General features: G+C 41.1%; 1 protein-coding gene across 4 annotated transcripts in view; it reads left to right on the top strand.

Annotated features, from left to right (window-relative positions):
- The first annotated feature begins 1,468 nt into the window (after positions 1-1,468).
- ADAM17 (ADAM metallopeptidase domain 17) overlaps positions 1,469-19,043 on the top strand; it is a 60,349-nt gene continuing 42,774 nt past the window's right edge. For 2 of the 4 annotated variants that reach the window (XM_025867718.2, XM_073896978.1), the window contains exons 1-2: positions 14,484-14,617; positions 14,969-15,018. Coding sequence is in view for 1 of the 4 variants with exons in the window: in XM_025867716.2 (XP_025723501.1) it covers positions 1,646-1,730; positions 14,485-14,617 (218 nt within the window). In the remaining 3 variants the exon portion in view is untranslated. Of the gene's footprint in view, positions 1,731-14,483; positions 14,618-14,968; positions 15,019-19,043 lie in introns of those variants that run through there. The other 2 variants (XM_025867716.2, XM_025867719.2) reach the window with 2 other exon arrangements.

Below are 19,043 nucleotides of genomic sequence, written 5' to 3'. Positions count from 1 at the left end.
GCACTGGGTGTTATATGCAACTGATGAATAACAACTCTACCTCTGAAACTAATACACTATATGTTAGTTGAATTTAAATGAAAAAAAAAAAAGATGGTTTCTACAAAACAACAACAAAACTGAGCTGAGATCAAGAGCCAGAAGCTTAACTGAACCACCCAGGTACCCCAAGGGATACAATTTTTTTTTAAGTTGTGTGCAATTTACAGAGGTGAAATTCTGCTTACTTTTTGATTAAATATGCCAGATGTTTATATTTAATGAAGGCATACCTCAGATGAACATACCAGGTTCAGTTAAGCCAAAAATGCAAAGCCAGTAACCATGGATAACAACTGTTGGAAAGATGCTGAGATTTTCCTGAGGCAAACCACAATGAACCTGTTTAAACCACAGTTTGTGCATTTTATTAGGAACTAGCCTTGAAAGTTCACCGAGTAAGGCTATATCCTATTCCTAACAATTTACCACTTCATAATGGAGAAAAGGCTGTTCCACTCACTCTTAAGTGGAAAATGTGTTATGTCCTACTTGTATAAATTTTAGTTGAACCAAAAGAGCAATAAGCATCCAATGCTATTAGAATGTTTTTCTTCAGTACTATAAACACTCTCACTCAACCACACAGAGCTGAAATTATGCAAAGGAAACAAAATACAAACTGCTTTGGGAAATCTCCAGTCTAAGCTCACGAGTCAAGCAGAACTAACTTTTTTAAAAGTCGGCTGGAAGATTCTAGCTCCTGTGCTCACACAGATGAGGAGTTAGGGGTGAGATTCTAGAATCTCTAAGAGTTTGCAGACCCTCTGCCCACAGCGCCAAGAAAACGCGCGTTCAAAGAGTTCGCGTTCATTTCCCTCCACCAAGCCCTGCTCGTTACAATGGACGCCGCCGGTGGCCGCACGCTGGGCGCGGACAAACCGGCTGGACACTGCACTTGTGTCCGGGAGGCTGGCGCGTGGACCGGGCTTCTCCGGGGTCAGGCGCAGGGTCTCCGCCGTCTTGCGTCCCAGGCATTTCGTGGTTGGGTCATTCCCCCGACCACACCGGGCCACGCGCCCCTTCGTGTCCGTCCTGGGCCGCAAGGCTGTTTCTGTAGCCCGTGCAGTGAAAAGGATACAGGGATCCTAACCAGATGAGGGACCCAGACCACGGAGGCGGGCGGACGCGCCTCTGCAGGCCTACTCGCGAGCTCCCGCCTTCCTTGCGGCGGTCACCCGAGGACACAGCCGAGGCCGGGCTGGGTCGAGTCAGGACGTCTCATCCCGCGTCCGAGCAGGCGCCGGCCGCACCGCCGGGGGACGGAAGGGAAGGGCGGAGGGGAGGGGACGGGACGGAGCGCCGGCACGGGGCGGGGCGAGCGAGGGCCTCCTGGCATGCCGCGCGGCGCCCGGCTTCCGGCTGTGGGCGGTGCGGGGGTCGGCGGCGGCCGGAAGCGGGCTGAGCCGCCCTCTCGGAGCGCTGCCTGCACTTCCGGGGGCCTCAAGCCGGGCTCTAGAGTCTTCCGGTAGGCGGCGCGGGAGGAGAAAGAGTCTTGAGGGGCAGGGCCGGGCGGATCCCCTTCTCTCCCAATGTGATCAGTGTCCCAAGCCCCCGTCAGGCGAAGGCTGCCCAGAGAGGTGGAGCTGGTGGCCGGGCCGGGAACATGAGGCAGTGTCTCCTCTTCTTGACCAGCGTGGTTCCTTTCGTGCTGGCGCCGCGACCTCCGGACGATTCCCCGGAGCGACTCGGTAAAGACCCGGGAGAGTTGGCTTAGGGCCGGCGCCGGGCGCCTGGAGCGCGCTGCTTTCGGGGAAGAGCAGGGGACCAGGATCTTTCAGGTGTTAGGGGCGGGGTATTGGACGGTGGCGCGTCCCTAAGTTTTCGGTGCAGGAAGGGGGTGTGGCTCTCGGAGTTTAGAGAAGGAAGGGAGAAGGGCTTGTCCTTCTGAATGGGAAAGGGCTCCTGGAAGGGGCCCCCGGTAGTGACTGAGGGCCTGGGAGGGGTCTGCCTCCTGAGTTTGTGTTTGGGAAGGCGGTAAGGGGGGTGGTGTTGGCTTGTGTTTGGGGAGGGAGATGTGGTCCAGGTCCCTGCCCTACTAAGGTGTGTTCCTACCAAAGCCAGGACTTGGAGGGGGGGCGGGTGCGGATAGGAAGGGCCCAAACCTCCAACAGCTCTTCCTGGCTCTGCAAGGAGCGAACTAGAATTTCTGCTGTAGGAGGTTCTTATGTAGTAATCTGGTTGGAAGGCGGTGGCTGGAGAACTCATCTTGAACTTGAGTTTTGCGAACTTCGTAAGCATGTGCTTACTTAAATTGTAGCTTATTGGGGGTGCAGGAAGGGGGCGCTTAAACCTACCACGCCAACTCTGATACCGCTTGCATGCCTTCCTTGCCATTTTAAACAAAGAAATGATCAGGGATGACCAATTTGATCAGTTTTGAGTCCAGGAAGTAGAGGGTTCATATTTAGATTTTCTCTCTCCCTTTTTTTTTTTTCAACTACACCTTTTTTTAAATTTAAATTCAATTCATTTAACATATACTGTATTATTAGTTTCAGGAGTAGAATTCAGTGATTCATCCGTTGCATATGGCACCCAGTGCTCATTACATCAGGTGCCCTCCTTAATGCCCATCCCCCAATTATCCCCCCCCACTCTTATTTAGATTTTCTAAAGAGATTGGATTTTAGGATGAACGTACATTAAGAGATGTGAAATTTGTGTAAACTTAGGAAGTGTTAGGATTCTTTGCCTTACAAAAGTTGACATATAAGACAGTTTAGTAATTAAGTATGAAACGGTATATTTTCCCAGTGTGCACAGTTGATTTTTCATGGTTGTATTGGTCTCCAAATCCCACCATGATTCCATGTGTAGTGTTGTGCAGATTGAGACAGCAGGTGGATTTTCTTTGTAGCTAATTAAAACTTTCACATTAGTTTACTGGCAATTTTTTTATTTAATGGACAGAAATTGTAATTGACTGAGGGTATTAAAGCTGTTGAGTGTTCTCACCTGAACAGCTGTTTTGTGGTTCTCTCAAATTGAAATGGATTACAGGTGACTGGTGTAATGAAAGGCAAGGGAGCTTGTTAGGAAGGGTTGAGATGTGATAAGTTAGTACATATTGAAGGAAAATTTTGAGGTAGTGGTGGTCAGGATGGAGGGATAGAGTAAGGATCTACTTCATATGTTAGAAACATGTTAATAGAAATGTTAATAGAAACAAACATGTATTTTGAGATATTAAAATTATATTTTTACTGTAACACAGCTGCTGCATTTTTATTATCATGCTCTTGTTCACAGGTGGAAAAATAAATAGCATGAATCCTAAGGATGTCCATAGTAAAAAGGAAAACCTTACTTTCTAGATGAATCCTCCACAACATTCACAGATCATGGAGGGGTTTTTTGTTGACTGTGTGTTTTTTTATTTGCAAAATGCTGACCACCAGTGCCAGAAAAATGCATAGCCTTACCCATTTATTCACAAAATGTTAGAAGAGCACATACTGTAGTAGGCGAGTATTATGTGTGGCATTGGAGATATATCAGACAATATGCAACTTCAAAAAGCTTTTGCACAGTGGTACAGAGAGATCTAAACAGACAATTCCAAAACAACATGGAGGAGAGTGATACAGTACATTATGGCAAGTATTGTTATCCTGAAGAGGCACTGAACCTAGCCTGGGCAAGTTATCAAGGGCTCCCTGAAGGAGGTGATACTCAAGCCCAGACTTTAAGTTTAGGTAGGTGAAGAGGGAAAATAAGGACACTCCTGGTGGGGGCACTTACAAACTATAGAGTTGAAAGGAACCTTACAGATCATGTTTTAGTTTTTAAAATAAAACAATAGGAAAAATGAGCCTCAGAAAGGCGTAGTGAGTTGCCACATTCCCACAGTAAGTATATGCCTTGTGGGTATTTTTTCTTCTGAAGAATGACTTTGTGTATGTGTTTATGTTTGTGTGTGTGTGTGTGTGTTTGATGGCTCCAGATGTGATTAGTTGCTTAGCTTTACCATCATTTAGATTGAACTGGTCGAGATCAAAGAATAGTTTTATAGTTAAAGAGCATGGTTTATTGTAGTCTGCTGGTCTTATAAATGTTACCATAAACTCAGTATTTTAAAGAGCATGGTTTATTGTAGTCTACTGGTCTTATAAATGTTGCCATAAACTCAGTATTAAATTTCTTTTTTAAGTAAACACTACCCGCCCTGTGGGGCTCAAACTCACAACCTGAGATCAAGAATTGCATGCTATACCAACTGAGCCAGCAGGGTGCCCCTCAGTACTAAATATTGATTAGGGATTTGATAACTTTTTTTTTTTTTTAAGATTTTACTTATTTTAGAGAGAGAGTAAGAGTGGGTTAGGTGCAGAGGGAGAGAAAGAGAGAGAGAGAAGCAGGCTTCCCACTGAGCAGGGAGCCTGACGGGCTCGATTCCAGGACCCTGAGATCATGACCTGAGCCGAAGGCAGATGCTTAACCAACTGAGCCACCCAGGCACCCTGGGATTTGACAACATTTTTCTGAAGGATAGAAACATATACTAGAATCCTGGCTTTTGGAGTACTCCACAGGACACCCAAGATGATTTCAATTGAACTGTTATGAATTGCATAATTCAGGAAAGTTGTGAGTCATGTGAACTTAGTCATGATGATATCTTGTTGAAGTTGCAGCTGGGGTGTATAAGTCTCACTCTGATTTCAAAAGTGTTTTCCCTTTGTGTTACTTTTAATAAAAGAGGATGTAGTGGGTGGAGGGAAAAAATATAGGTCACAGATGAGGGATGAAGGTTTGTATCTGAAACATATTTTGAAATTTACCTTGAGGTTATTGGTGTGGGGCTTCTCCACATTGCAGTGCTTGTTTTTCATTATTGACAGGCCCATTTTGCTCAATATTTTGACATCTGGCTTCCTCTTTTGATGTTAATTTTGCTTACAAGCTACATTCCTTTGAAACTGAAACACCTAACCGCCCTAACTGTTCCAAGGGAGATTTTAATGCCAGTCTGCTTTGAACTAGTCGAAGAAGAGATTAAACTGTATTTCTAGAATAGAATGAAAAGTTAAGCAGAGAGCCATGGTGGAGACATTGGGAGAAATTCTTTTGGCTTTTACAGAGTTTCCAGAACATTAAGTGTAGGTGTCCTTTGAGGCCAAATGTCATTGATTTTTGGGTTCTTTACCATTTTGTATTTGTGAGGGATGGTGTTTTCAGTTGGAAGTATAATTTAAAGAAAGTCTGAAAAAGATTGATGGAGGGAAGGAGGAGTAGGAAATTGGTTTTACTGAGGTAGGGAAGTGAAATAAAGTGCTTTTTCATATATCCCTTACCTTAGCCCTAAAATCAACCAAGGGGATTGGTATCTACCTCCCCACACCACTTCTTTCTCTCTTCCTTTCTTTTCTTTTAACATGAGTTGTAGGCCCTGACAAGTCTCATCTGCTGCCCTGGTTTCACTTAACATTTGCTTGTTATTCTGGTAACTACTAAATATGTACTCTGATCTAGACTTGTTCTCTGAAGCTCCATACTCATGTGTCCAACTGCCCACTTGATATTACGGAAGTAGTCTCATTGCCTAACCTGAGTTTGTGTCCCTTTCAGCTACAGAGCTGTATGGACCAATCCCGGTTTCCTTAGAGGTTCCCTTGGGTTGTGCTGACTTTTATTTGGGCTCAGAATTTCCGTGTGACTGGCCTCGCTGGAGAATCTTGGCCCTGGTGAAGAGTTCTTGATAGGGAATTACTGAGGCAGCTCATCCTCCATGCCCCCTAACTGGTGTAAACCCAGAAAATTAAGTTTTTAGGTCCCAGGCCTGGGCTCCACTGCCTAGCAGAGAGCACTGCTCTCCTTTTTCTCATCCTTTAGTTCCAGGGAGGAATTCACCCACATCTGGGGCCTACTTCACAGTAACCTGGGCTTCTCCGGCATCATTTGGGGAGTCCTGAAGTACATTCAGGTCTCATGTGTCTTCTACACAAGCAGACTGAACACTTCACAGCAGTCCTGGCTTTTTCTTTTCCACTTCTGACACCAGAAGATGACACTGATAGTGTCATCTTGGGAAACGCTTTGTACTCCACACAGCAGAGCAGTAGAGAGTGAGCAGAGGGCTACAGCGTTCTGCATTATACTTGCAAGTTATAGTCCAAGAATACTCAATTTATTGCAAAAAGAAAAGAAATTAAGTAAAAAGTCCACAAGTGTTCCTGGACTCTTTTCATACAACAGTTGATTCTTTTATCTTGGGACACCTGGGTGGCTCAGTGGGTTAAGCATCCGCCTTTGGCTCAAGTCATGATCCCAGGGTCTTGGGATCGAGTCCCACATCGGGCTCCCTGATCAGTGGGGAGCCTGCTTCTCTCTCTGCCTGACGCTCCCCCTGCTTGTGCGTACTCTCTCTCTCTCTCTGACAAATAAAATCTTAAAAAAAAAAAAAAACAACTTAAAATTGGTTTTATCTTAAAAGTGTTGACTCTGGGCTTGACGAAAGAAATATGGGTGTAGTTTGTCACTGTATCAGTCAGTGGCCATAAAAGCATATCCCAGAGATGAGACAATTTGGGTGTAAAAGAAGGATGGAGTGGTAGGTTTATGAAATCTATAGGCCACTTCACACCTATATCAAGAAAGCCAGTTTATTGCAGGCCTGAAGCTCCAGGTTTCTCCTTATTCTTTGAGAACATAGAGAAGGAATGAAGTATCAGCTGCTTTTTACTGCTCATGTCAGTGTTGAAAATCATACAGAACAGATTTGATTTCTCCCTGCCTAAAATCACTGTGACTTATCAGTAACATAACTGCAAATATATGATAATGCGGAAAAATCCTATGTAAATGAACAATGTAATTGTAAACTATATGAAGAACAAGAAGTAGTGTGGAACTCCAGAATCTTTCAGCATCCAGCTGTCCCCTTCTGTCAGCTCCCCCCCCAACCTCCTACTCGTGTTTCTTTTTTATCTCAGTGAATGTGGTGCCACTATCTTACCCACGTACCAATGCCAGAAACCTAGGGGTCTTTTCGTGATCTCCGCCTGGATTGCTTGGCTGCTTACTAGCTGATTTCCCAGACTCTGGTCTTGTTCCCTCCCACGCTCCACACTGCAGTCATGGTGAAATTTCGTATAGCTGTTGCCTTATCCACAATCCAAAATCCTTAACTTAGTTCCCTGGCCCGTTGTGACCGAATTCTGCCTGCCTCCAGTCTCACACCTCTTCCCATCTGTGTGCCGTTGTGTCCTCCGGCTTCAATGAGTTGCTTTCGTTTCTTTGAGAATTATGCTCTGTGTTTCTTGGGGACCTCGGCGTATGTCTTAGGCCCTCTACTTAGAACCCTCTCCTTTCTTTCTCTTGGTGGTCTCCTCATCCTTTTGGTCTTAACTTCAATACTGTTTCCCTGGGAAAGCATCCTTGGCTCGCCAGGCAGGGGTCATCCTCCTGCTCTGTCCTTCCATAACTTCTTTGCCACTTCCTCGCCCTTGGTACTTTACATACTTTGTAATTTTTGTGTATGGTGTGGTCTTTCCTCCAGTGTCATAATATCAGAAATATGTTTCTCTTTCTTTCCATTATATCCCTAGTGCCTGGAAGGTGGAACATTTTCAGTAAATGCTGAAGAAATGAATAGGAGGGGTCTGGTGGAAGGGAGGAAAATGAAGTGCAGAATGTGTATTCAGGAAAGGCGCGGTGGGGGTGGCAAAGATACAAAAGCGGTAGGGAGGGTAGCGTCTCTAAGACTAGAAACTAACTGGACACGGGAGGCCGAGTGAGGGAAGCCATAGCATGTGGCAGAGAAGAGCGGGGAGGGTTGGGCAGGGGGTACCTAAATAAAGTAGTGCTCTAGTTTGACCTTTTGAATTGTGTCTGTTATTTTCTAATTTTGTGTTTGTAGCCAGCTAAAATGAGAAAAGCTCAGTTGTTTACTGCTGGACTGCTGGAATAACTTGTAGAAAGCAGGGAAGGTGTTCCCTGGGCAGCCATTGTGTGGAGTGCTAAGAAAGACAATTAAGTGGCTTGTACTTAAGTTTATTGAGAGATTTGGATATAGATAAAAGATAAACTCTTGGGAAGTGTTTCAGATTCTGTTGAAAAAGCTATAGAAAGTTGAGATTACCAGTGGTTGGAATTTTGGAGGTGAAGTAGGGTGAAACTCCCCGGTATCTGAGAGGCTCCTTGCTAGTGAAGGGCTGTCGTGAGAGCAGGATCTCTGCTTGTGGCATGAGGGGAGTGCCTGTCCCAGGTTGTCTGGGATGGCTCCAGGGCATCCAGTGTGAGCTATCTAGCTATTATAAGAGGACAAATTACAGTTGAAACACATTAGTTAGGTATTTTAAAGTGCTTTAGCAAGCTACATTTTAAAAGTGCTTATTATGGAAAATATATGTAAAGATAACCAGTGATGTTACTATCGTGCTCTTTCTTTTTTTCTAGACCTATTTTTATACAGAGTTAAGATCATGCAATATGAATAGTTTTTTTAATCTACGCTTGTTTAATATTATAGTGTATTTTCCCATGTTCTTAAAAATCTGTTGTTACCAGCAGTTTTAATGATTGTAGATTTTTCTTTGGTCATTTGGAAGTGCTATAGTTTATCTGTTTCTCCGTCCTTGTTTCTGATTTTTGTTCTTAAAAATAATGCAAGCCTGAACAAGGTCCATCTTTGTGCCTAAAGCTTTTATCTTTACTTTGAGCTGCTTCCTTGAGCCTAGTTCAGTGGTTCTCAAAGCTGAGTGCATCAGCATCACCTGGAAGGCATGTTAAACACAGATCGCTGGGCCTCAACCCAAGGATTTCTGATTGAGTAGGACTGAGAGGAGACCTGAAAACTGGCCTTTCTAACAAGTTCCCAGGTGATGCTGCTGGTGTGGGGACCATACTTTGAGAACAACTGGCTTATGTTATTGACAATGACACTACAGTATTGAGGTTAAGTTTCTCAGGCAGTAGGAGTGATTATGATCTTGAATGAAACTGAATTCATGTACCAACCTGTATCAGGGAAGTTGAAGAGCTGTAAAGGATTGTATCAGCATCTCAGCATTGAGGATTTATGCAATTTGTAGACACAGCAATGCTGTTTTTTTGCAAGGTGCTGTGCTGGGTTTTGTGAGGTAAGGGTACTGTGAATAATACAGCCCAGCTCCCTTTCGGCTGTTTTACAGTCTCTTTGTGAGAGAAGACAAATATAATACAAAAGTGCCAGAAAAAAGGTAGTAACAAAGGGCTACAGCATTCAGAGGGAGGCGAGGCCATGTTTGGTCAACACATCAAAACGTAGGAAGCCGAGAAATAGAAGGTCCGGGAAGAGCTAGGTTTTGTTTTGTTTTTAAGATTTTTATTTATTTGACAGAGAGAAGGTGCGAGAGAGCGTGAGCACAAGCAGGGGGAACGGCAGGCAGAGGGAGAGGGAGAAGCAGGCTACCCACTGAGCAAGGAGCCTGATGTGGGGCTTGATCCCAGGACCCTGGGATCATGACCTGAGCCGAAGGCAGACACTTAACTGGCTGAGCCACCCAGGTGCCCCTAGGAGATACACACACACACACACACACACACACACACACACACACACGTACGTATATAGGCTATATATATATATATATATATATATATATATATATATATATATATTTAACTTTAAAAAAATTAATTTATTTAAAGTAGGCTCCACACCCAGTATGGGGCTTGAACTCATGACCCCGAGATCAGGAGTCTCACACTCTACCGACTGAGCCATGCAGGCACTCCAGAGCCAGGATATTTTTAAGGTTTTTCACAAGTATGACATCAGTGAAGCTTGGGGTTTTCAGCCAGAGAAGCTCAAGTTCAAATCTTGGTTCTGTGCTAAATTAGCTTTGTGATGTACTTCTCCCTGAGCTTGTTTCTTCATCTGTCAAAAGGGGATACTACATCAGGTATGTTTGTATAGATTACATAATAAAACACCCAGCAAGGTGTCTTGTAGGAAACACACACTCAAAAATTGTTGAATAGGGACACCTGGCTGGCTCAGTCGGTAGAGCATGTGAATCTTGATCTTGGGCCCATGAGTTGGAGCCCCACGTTGGGCATGGAGCCTACGTTAAAAAAAAAAAAAAAAAAAAAAAAGTTGAATAAATGGTAAGCTTCTTGAAGGTTTTTCATTGGTGCTGCTAAGCCTTGTAATTAACAAGGCCAAATCAACAAGGACCATCTATTGGCATAAAAGTGATTGATGCCTTTTGAAACAGCCGTTCTACGGGTTAAATTTTAAAGGAAGTTTTGTTGATGGAAAACGAGTGGTACCCAATAGATGTGAACTTTGCTGCCACTTTATTTAATATTATCTTGAGTTAGAGCCTTGGATGGGTTTTTTTTTTTTTAAGATTTTTTGCATTTATTTTAGAGCAAACGTGCACATTGGGGGAGGGGCAGAGGGAGGAGAGAAACAGACTCCCCACTGAGCACAGAGCCCCACACGGTGCTTTTGAGCCTGAGGTCATGACCAGAGCCGAAATCAAGAGTCAGTCGCTTATCTGACTGAGCCACCGCGGTGCCCTGACTTGGGTGGACTTTGATGACATTTACTTTCATCATATCGCATCATGCTTACCTCTTGTTTTCTTCAGGTTTTAAATATTGTGTAACAGTGAAGCATTTTTCTTTTGGCCACTCTTTATAAACAGGCCCTGCCTACTCCCTGTCTTTGCTCTTCTGCCTCAGTGTCCACAGCACTGACCTATATTGTGCATTGTCTCTCCCACACTAAAATGAGTGCTGCAGTAGGCAAGGACTTTGCTCTATTTAATGCTGTATCAGTACTGAGACCAGAGCCTGGCATGTAATAGTGAATTAATGAATTGGTGAGTGGAGAAGAGGGAGAAGAGTATTAGGTGGTCTTGTGGGCATATTTTAAACTCAGTAACAATATACTTGTATTTTAAGCTCCTGGTGCTATATTTTAAGGACATTCTAAGTCCAGTGGAATGATTTTGAATACCATTGCTTCTGTACTGATATTTGTTGAGAGAAAAGGAAAGCATCAGCTCAAATATTTTTAGACAGTTTCTACAGAGATTTCAGTCACCAAAATTCTCTTCCAAAAATCCTCCTGATTTTGGACGAGGCAGCAGAGTTGCTGATGAAAAGCGACTTACATGGGTATCATATACTTTATAGTGTTTACTTTTGCTCTACACCAAATAAAAACATTTTGTTTTATCTTTACGGCAGCACATCTTTGCTTTTCTTGGGTTCCAAGTCAGTCGGGTAAAACAATTAATGTTGGTTTTTTTTCAGGGATTAGTTTGGTCATATCACTTCTAATGTCCAGTGGATTGATCATTCTGTGTCTGTTGAGGGCAGCAGTGTTTGGGATGTTACCACTTTTTTGCTCTTTAATTTGGAATATGTAATTTCTCTGTAAAGATTTACTTTCGGTTTGCTCAGGCCATTAATACATTTGTTCATTTGTTGCTCTTTCATACTACACATCAATTGATAAGGAATTGATGTATCCCCAGCTTAGCAGTGGTCAGGTCAAGTTGGTCACCTTCATCTTAGAAATTTTAAACAGACAAGCTGGAAATGCCTTGAATTTAGAATTTAGCTGATAATGTAATATGACACCCTGAGATACCAAATTATTAGTATCTAGTATGAATGTGAACTCATGTTCAGATTCCCTAATTGTCACAAATATCTTTCCACATTGATTTGTTTGATGTAGGATCCAAAAAGGTTCACACATTGGCTTGCTTGCTGTGTTCTTGTCTAGAGTAGTCCCTGCTTATCTATGGGGGGATACGTTCCAAGACCCCCAGTGGATGCCTGAAACTGTGGATAGTACTGAACCCTATGACAGAATGTTTTTCCTGTACATACATACCTACGGTAAAGTTTCATTTCTAAATTAGGCATAATAAGAGATTAACAACAGTAATAATAAAACAGAACAATTATAACAATAGACTGTAATAAAAGTCACATGAATGTGGTCTCTCCCAAAATCCTTTCTTTTTTAATCTTTAAATTTTTTTATTGTTATGTTAATCACCATACATTACATCATTAGTTTTTGATGTAGTGTTCCATGATTCACTGTTTGTGCATAACACCCAGTGCTCCACGCAGAATGTGCCCTCTTTAATACCCATCACCAGGCTAACCCATCCCCCCACCCCCCTCCCCTCTAGAACCCTCGGTTTGTTTTTCAGAGTCCATCGTCTCTCATGGTTCGTCTCCCCCTCCGATTTACTCCCCTTCGTTCTTCCCCTCCTGCTATCTTCTTTTTTTTTCTTAACATATATTGCATTATTTGTTTCAGAAGTACAGATCTGTGATTCAGCAGTCTTGCACAATTCACAGCGCTCACCATAGCCCATACCCTCCCCAATGTCTATCACCCAGCCACCCCGTCCCTCCCACCCCCCCATCACCACTCCAGCGACCCTCAGTTTGTTTCCTGAGATTAAGAATTCCTCATATCAGTGAGGTCATCTGATACATGTCTTTCTCTGATTGACTTATTTCACTCAGCATAACCCCCTCCAGTTCCATCCATGTCGTTGCAAATGGCAAGATCTCATTCCTTTTGACGGCTGCATAATATTCCATTGTGTATATATACCACCTCTTCTTTATCCATTCTTCTGTCGATGGACATCTTGGCTCTTTCCACGGTTTGGCTATTGTGGACATTGCTGCTATAAACATCGGGGTGCACATACCCCTTCGGATCCCTACATTTGTATCTTTGTGGTAAACACCCAGTAGTGCAATGGCTGGATCGTATGGTAGCTCTATTTTCAACTTTTTGAGGAACCTCCATACTGTTTTCCAGAGTGGTTGCACCAGCTTGCATTCCCGCCAACAGTGTAGGAGGGTTCCCCTTTCTCCGCATCCCCGCCAACATCTGTCGTTCCCTGACTTATTAATTTTAGCCATTCTGACTGGTGTGAGGGGGTATCTCATTGAGGTTTTGATTTGGATTTCCCTGATGCCGAGCGATATGGAGCACCTTTTCACGTGTCTGTTGGCCATTTGGATGTCTTCTTTGGAAAAATGTCTGTTCATGTCTTCTGCCCATTTCTTGTTTGGATTATTTGTCCTTTGGGTGTTGAGTTTGAGAAGTTCTTTATAGATTTTGGATACTAGCCCTTTATCTGATATGTCATTTGCAAATATTTTCTCCCATTCTGTTGGTTGTCTTTTGGTTTTGTGGACTGCTTCTTTTGCTGTGCAAAAGCTTTTGATCTTGATGAAATCCCAGTAGTTCATTTTTGCCCTTGCTTCCCTTGCCTTTGGCGATGTTTCTAGGAAGAAGTTGCTGCCTGTGTTCTCCTTTAGGATTTTGATGGACTCCTGTCTCACATTTAGGTCTTTCAACCATTTGGAGTCTATTTTTGTGTGTGGTGTAAGGAAATGCTCCAGTTTCATTCTTCTGCATGTGGCTGTCCAATTTTTCCAACACCATTTGTTGAAGAGACTGTCTTTTTTCCATTGGACATTCTTGCCTGTTTTGTCAAAGATGAGTTGACCACAGAGTTGAGGGTCCATTTCTGGGCTCTCTATCCTGTTCCATTGATCTATGTGTCTGTTTTTGTGCCAGTACCATACTGTCTTGATGATGACAGCTTTATAATAGAGGTGGAAGTCCGGAATTGAGATGCCGCCAGCTTTGCTTTTCTTTTTCAACATTCCTCTGGCTATTCGGGGTCTCTTCTGGTTCCGTACAAATTTTAGGATTATTTGTTCCATTTCTTTGAAAAAAGTGGATGGTATTTTGATGGGGATTGCATTTTTTTTTTTTTTTTAAGTGAGCTCTCTGCCCAATGTGGGGTTTGAACTCACAACTCCAAGATCAAGAATTGCATGCTCTACCAACTGAGCCAGCCAGGTGCCCCTCCTCAGATCTTCTTTTACTGTACTTACCCTTCTTGTGATGCTGTGAGATGATAAACTGCATATATGTTGAGGTGAAGTGAAGTGAATGATGTAGGCATTTTGACCTGGTGTTAGGCTCATGTGTACTGACCTCCTGACAGACCACAGCTGACCTCAGGTAACTGAAACCTCGCAACTCGAAACCTCAGATAAGAGAGGACCACTGTATTGTGTCTCTGCCTGTCCCTTCTTTCCCATACCATTTATTTCCTGAAGATATTGGGTCATTTATTCTGTAGGAATTCTCACATTCTGGATGTGGCTGATTGCTTCCTAAGGTCGTTAGTTAATTTGGCAGTCTAATCCCGTTGTCTTAAAAACTGGAAGTTAGGTCTTGATTAAATTCAGGTTTAATTTGTGTGTGTGTGTGTTTTTTTTTTTTTTTTTTTTTGCTTTTTATTTATCTGTTTTGGCAAGAATGCTTCATAGGTTGTGCTTAGCACTTCAAAATGTGTTATGTCAGAGTTTGTTGTCAGACCTTGTCATTTTAGTGATATTAAAATTGATCAGTAAATTTAGGTGTTAATAACCTTTTTACCTTTGTTTCAGAAAAGCTTGATTCTTTACTCTCAGACTACGATATCCTCTCTTTATCCAATATCCAACAGCACTCAGTAAGAAAAAGGGATCTACGGGCCTCAACACATTTAGAAACACTACTGACTTTTTCAGCCTTGAAAAGGTAATTTGAACTATTTATAAAAAAAATATTGGGGCAATGGGGGACTTAGTTTGGCAAAAGTAGAAAAATAAGGGTGTTTACTGGAGCCTTAGGAAGTTACATTTTAAAAATTTGTAATTGATATAATTACAGTCATAATTCTTATATTGCTTGTTGCTTATTCTAAAGTTCATAGTGATGATTATTAAAACAAGCAAATGGGTATTCCAAAGTTATTGATGGTAATAATGTTTGTGGGATTCTAACAAAGGATTTTAATTAATTGCATGATTTATGATACCGTAAAATATTGAATGCTACTTTAGAACCATCAATTGTGTACTAAATATTATCTTCATTTTATATGTGAAGACACTGAGGTTTAGAGATCAAGGATTTGTTCAGGACCCCACAGCCTTGTGGTAAGCTGGATAGAGAAATCAGTGCTCTGTGTGTATTGAGTTCCTCTTACATTGTGGCATAAATTGATGTGGTCTTTTCTTTCTTTTCTTTTGCTTTCTCTTATGTTTTGCAGATATAAATCTGTTAGATAATTGCAGGCCTCTTTCTGAAGTCATTTTAGGGAGCTTTACTAATGTTAAAACACACACTGAGAGGTGTAAATGGACTGAATCACTTTGAATTTGTAGGTTAGGCCTTCCCCAACAAATGGGGAAGGCCTGTTTTTTTTATTTTTTTAATCGTTTTATTTTTTTAAAATTTTATTTATTGAGAGAAAGAGAGAGAGAATGAGCCGGGGGAGGGGCAGAGGGAGAAGCAGACTCTCTGCTCAGCAGGGAGCCCAATGTGGGGCTCGATCCCAGGACTCGGGGATCATGACCTGAGCTGAAAGCAGACGCTTAACTTACTGAGCCGCCCAGGTGCCCCCCGAAGAAGTATTTTTAAAAAAAGAAAATAATACATAAACTTGGTTTAAAAAGCAAACTATGGAGGGTATAAGAAATTTTCACTTCTCCTCAAACTTCGTTGACCTAGAGAGGTTTCCCAAATAAACCTCTAAAGATTTTAATGTATATTTTTTGCATGTAGATCTGTGTACGTGTAGGTAATATAGATAAGTATATTTACCTCATTTTTAACAGCTGCATAAATATTCCTATTGCATAGAATTGTAACAGTTTGTTGGCTAATAACTTATAAATACATATTGTTTAACTAAAGTGATTTTTGTTTTCTATAGCAAACAGTGCTTCAATAAATATCTTTGTGAATATACCTTGTCTAGGTATTTTTATAGGATACATTCCTGAAAGGAGAATGAGTCAAGGGTATACATACTGTAAATGTTTACTGATGTTACCATATTTCTTCCTAAAGACATTAGCCCAATTTATTCTTCTAGCAGCAGTGTATGAGCTTACCTGTTTCTTGTTATCCTTGGCAATATGAGGTTTTATCAGCCTTTAATTTTTGTCCCTGTGAAAGGGGATGGTGTCTCATATTTGTCTTGATTTTCATTTTGTGTGAAATTGAGCATCTTTTCATGTGTTTATGAGTTATTTATTTTTCTCTGTCTACCTTTTTGTATCCTTTTACCATTTTTCTGATTGGTTTATTTGGATCCTGAACTGTAGTCATGCTTAGTATATTTACCATATGTGTAACTGATATTTTATGCAAATATATTTTACAATATCTTTTTGGTATTTTTTTTTTAGTTATTGCCATCATCCTTAGATTATTTTTGAATAATTTCTGTCAGAGTTCATGTCAAAATATTGTCATATTGGTTATCCAGCTTCCAGACCTATAGCAAATTTGAACAGTGATGTTAATAATAATCATAGTCTATCTACTACTTACTTTGTGTAATTTACTTGAGGAGGCACTTTGCACATGCCTCTAATTCTCACTGCGCTCCACAAAGTTTTCGTTACTCAGCTTTTGGGGAAAAAAATTGAGACTCACAGAGGTTGGGTAACTTGCTCAAGGTCACTCAGCTAGTGAATGGAAGACAAAGGATTTGAATACAAGCCTGTGCTGTTTCTGCTGTGCCCATAGGGATTTTGGTGAAGGAGCGGATATAGTATTTTTTTTTTTAAAGATTTTATTTATTTGTTAGAGCACAAGCAGGGGGAGAGGCAGACAGATCAAGAAGCAGGCTCCCCACTGAGCAGGGAACCCGATATAGGACTCGTTCCCAGGACCCTGGGATCACGACCTGAGCCGAAGGCAGCCGCTTAACCAACTGAGCCACCCAGGCGTCCCAGGAGTGGGTATAGTATTAAGATATAAATTAGGAGCAAAGGATAAGGGGAAAACTGCAAAATAACTCAAAATTTAGCTTTCTAGGTTTTTTTTTAAGTTAGGTTTGAGGTGACTCGTAGAGTCTTTTCTATGGGGGGAAATACTCTCATAATCTCACACATTCCTCTCTTTCAGGTCTCATAGATGACGTTGGTTCTTTAAGGAAATGTTCAACAATATCTACGGATTATCTCTCTGTGTAAAGAAGCAGGGAGATTTGTAATTTATTTGACAGGGTTTCCATCTTAAGGGTTTTTTTTTTCTTCAAGATTTTATTTATTTGAGGGAGTGAGAGTGAGAGAGAGCAGAAGCTGGGCGTGGAGCAGGGGCAGAGGGTGAGGGAGCAGACTCCCCACTGAGCAGAGAGCCAGAGGTGACTTGGGGCTCGATCCCAGAGGTCTGGTGTCATGTCCTGAGCCAAAGCTAGGTGCTTAACCAACTGAACCACCCAGGTGCCCCCATCTTAAGTGTTTAAATGGAAATGTATCTGTGTAGGAGAACTTTGGATCAGGTACTTTAAAATAGTTTATTTAACCCTGAAAACTATTCAGTTATTAGTAGGTGGCATTATGGTATTATTTTCATTTGTAAATGAAGATACTTAGATTCAGAGATTAAGGCCATGAGTAAGTGGTGGAGACAGGATTTGAGCTAGGTTTGTCAGACTCCAAAGCCCTTTCTGTTAATGCTGTGTTAAAAGAAAACAAAGTGGGATATTTGAAATGATCAGTTTATATAGGGCCGAACTTACCAATGTGAAGCTGCTCATTACTTGATGGTAATTGTAAATGATTAGATTTTCTGGTTTTAGACAGTAGTGGAAGGCAAGGTAATTTAAACCAAGGTCATAAAATTGAATTTGTATATGACTATTATAATAGCAGTTGAAAAGCATGGAAACACTGAGAAATTGTATGGGGAGTTAAAAAGTAATTTTATAAAGAAAAAACCTGAAATTTGCCTAGAAGTTAACATTTCATCTGTTTTATAAATCAAGAAATACTATTATTCTAAAATAATGAAAAAGTTAAAAATATTGTTTTACTACTTTTTGATAGTTACTTTTTTTTTTAACGTTGCACCTTTAAAAAAAGATTTAGATATTTCTCTTAAAAGTGAAATATCCCAAATTATTTGACGAGGGCTAGAACTAGTAAAGAAATGGAAGTGATACATATCCAGCTAAATGGACCGTTAAAAATAGACATGAGGTGCAAACTCCCAGTCATAAATAAGTCATGGGGATGTAATGTACAGTATGGTGACTATAGTTAATATTGTATTGCATATGTGAAATTTACTAAGAGAGTAGATCTTAAAAGTTCTCATCATAAGAGAATAAATTGGTAACTATATATGGTGACATTTAATTAGACATTGTGTAATATATACAAAAAGGAAATACTGTCAATTCAGGTGGATTAACACTAGTTTGTAGTTACCGTAAATCCTTAAATCAAAACTCAGATAAATGAAAATGCTAAAGGAAGTCTATAAGTACATGACTTCACATAATTTTGGGAAGATAAAGTAAAATATAAATTCTGACCGACATATCCTGTTGGAGGTTTTATAGCTCAAAGGTGAAGATTGGAAAATCAGAAAACAGGAATTTTACCATCCGTTGGTCCTTATCTTTATAGAAGAGCAGATTCTTAGTGTAGAAAACAAGGCAATTTCAGTGATTTTTCTAGAAAGAACGTTAAGTAAAAGTAATATTAAGACTCCTAAAGGGCTCTGAAACTGAATAATGCATTTAGAATGGGATGCTTTTTTTTTTTTTTTTAATAACAAAGTCGTCAGCATAACAAAGAAATTGTAGCTGTGAATGTGTGGGAAGATTGGTTTTAGGCGAACAGGAGAAGATGTTCTAAGGATTTTTTAAATAATGTTCTATTGTCTCTCTTTCTCTTTGACCATTGAAAAACCACAGGCGAACTAAAATTACCTTGTTATGCTCAATAAGTTAAAAATATTTGTTGCTATGGAGACAGTCCTAGTCTAAATTCTTTCTGGCAGTTTAGACTTAGACAAACCCATGGGGAAGTAACATTTCATAGTTTCAATCCCATGGCTGACAAAATTTGTTCCTGTGGTTGAGATGAAAAACATACCTTTGTCTTTGGTGTTCCTGGGCACATTTAAAGGATAAATAATAATTGAAAAATTCTTGCTCACC

Source organism: Callorhinus ursinus, unplaced genomic scaffold (genome assembly GCF_003265705.2).
Source record: "Callorhinus ursinus isolate GAN/ISIS: 27379988/994484 unplaced genomic scaffold, GSC_fseal_2.0 scaffold10, whole genome shotgun sequence".
Classification (NCBI taxonomy): Eukaryota; Metazoa; Chordata; class Mammalia; order Carnivora; family Otariidae; genus Callorhinus; species Callorhinus ursinus.
The sequence above is the reverse complement of the archived record's forward strand: the minus strand, read 5'-3'. Positions and strand labels throughout refer to the sequence as shown.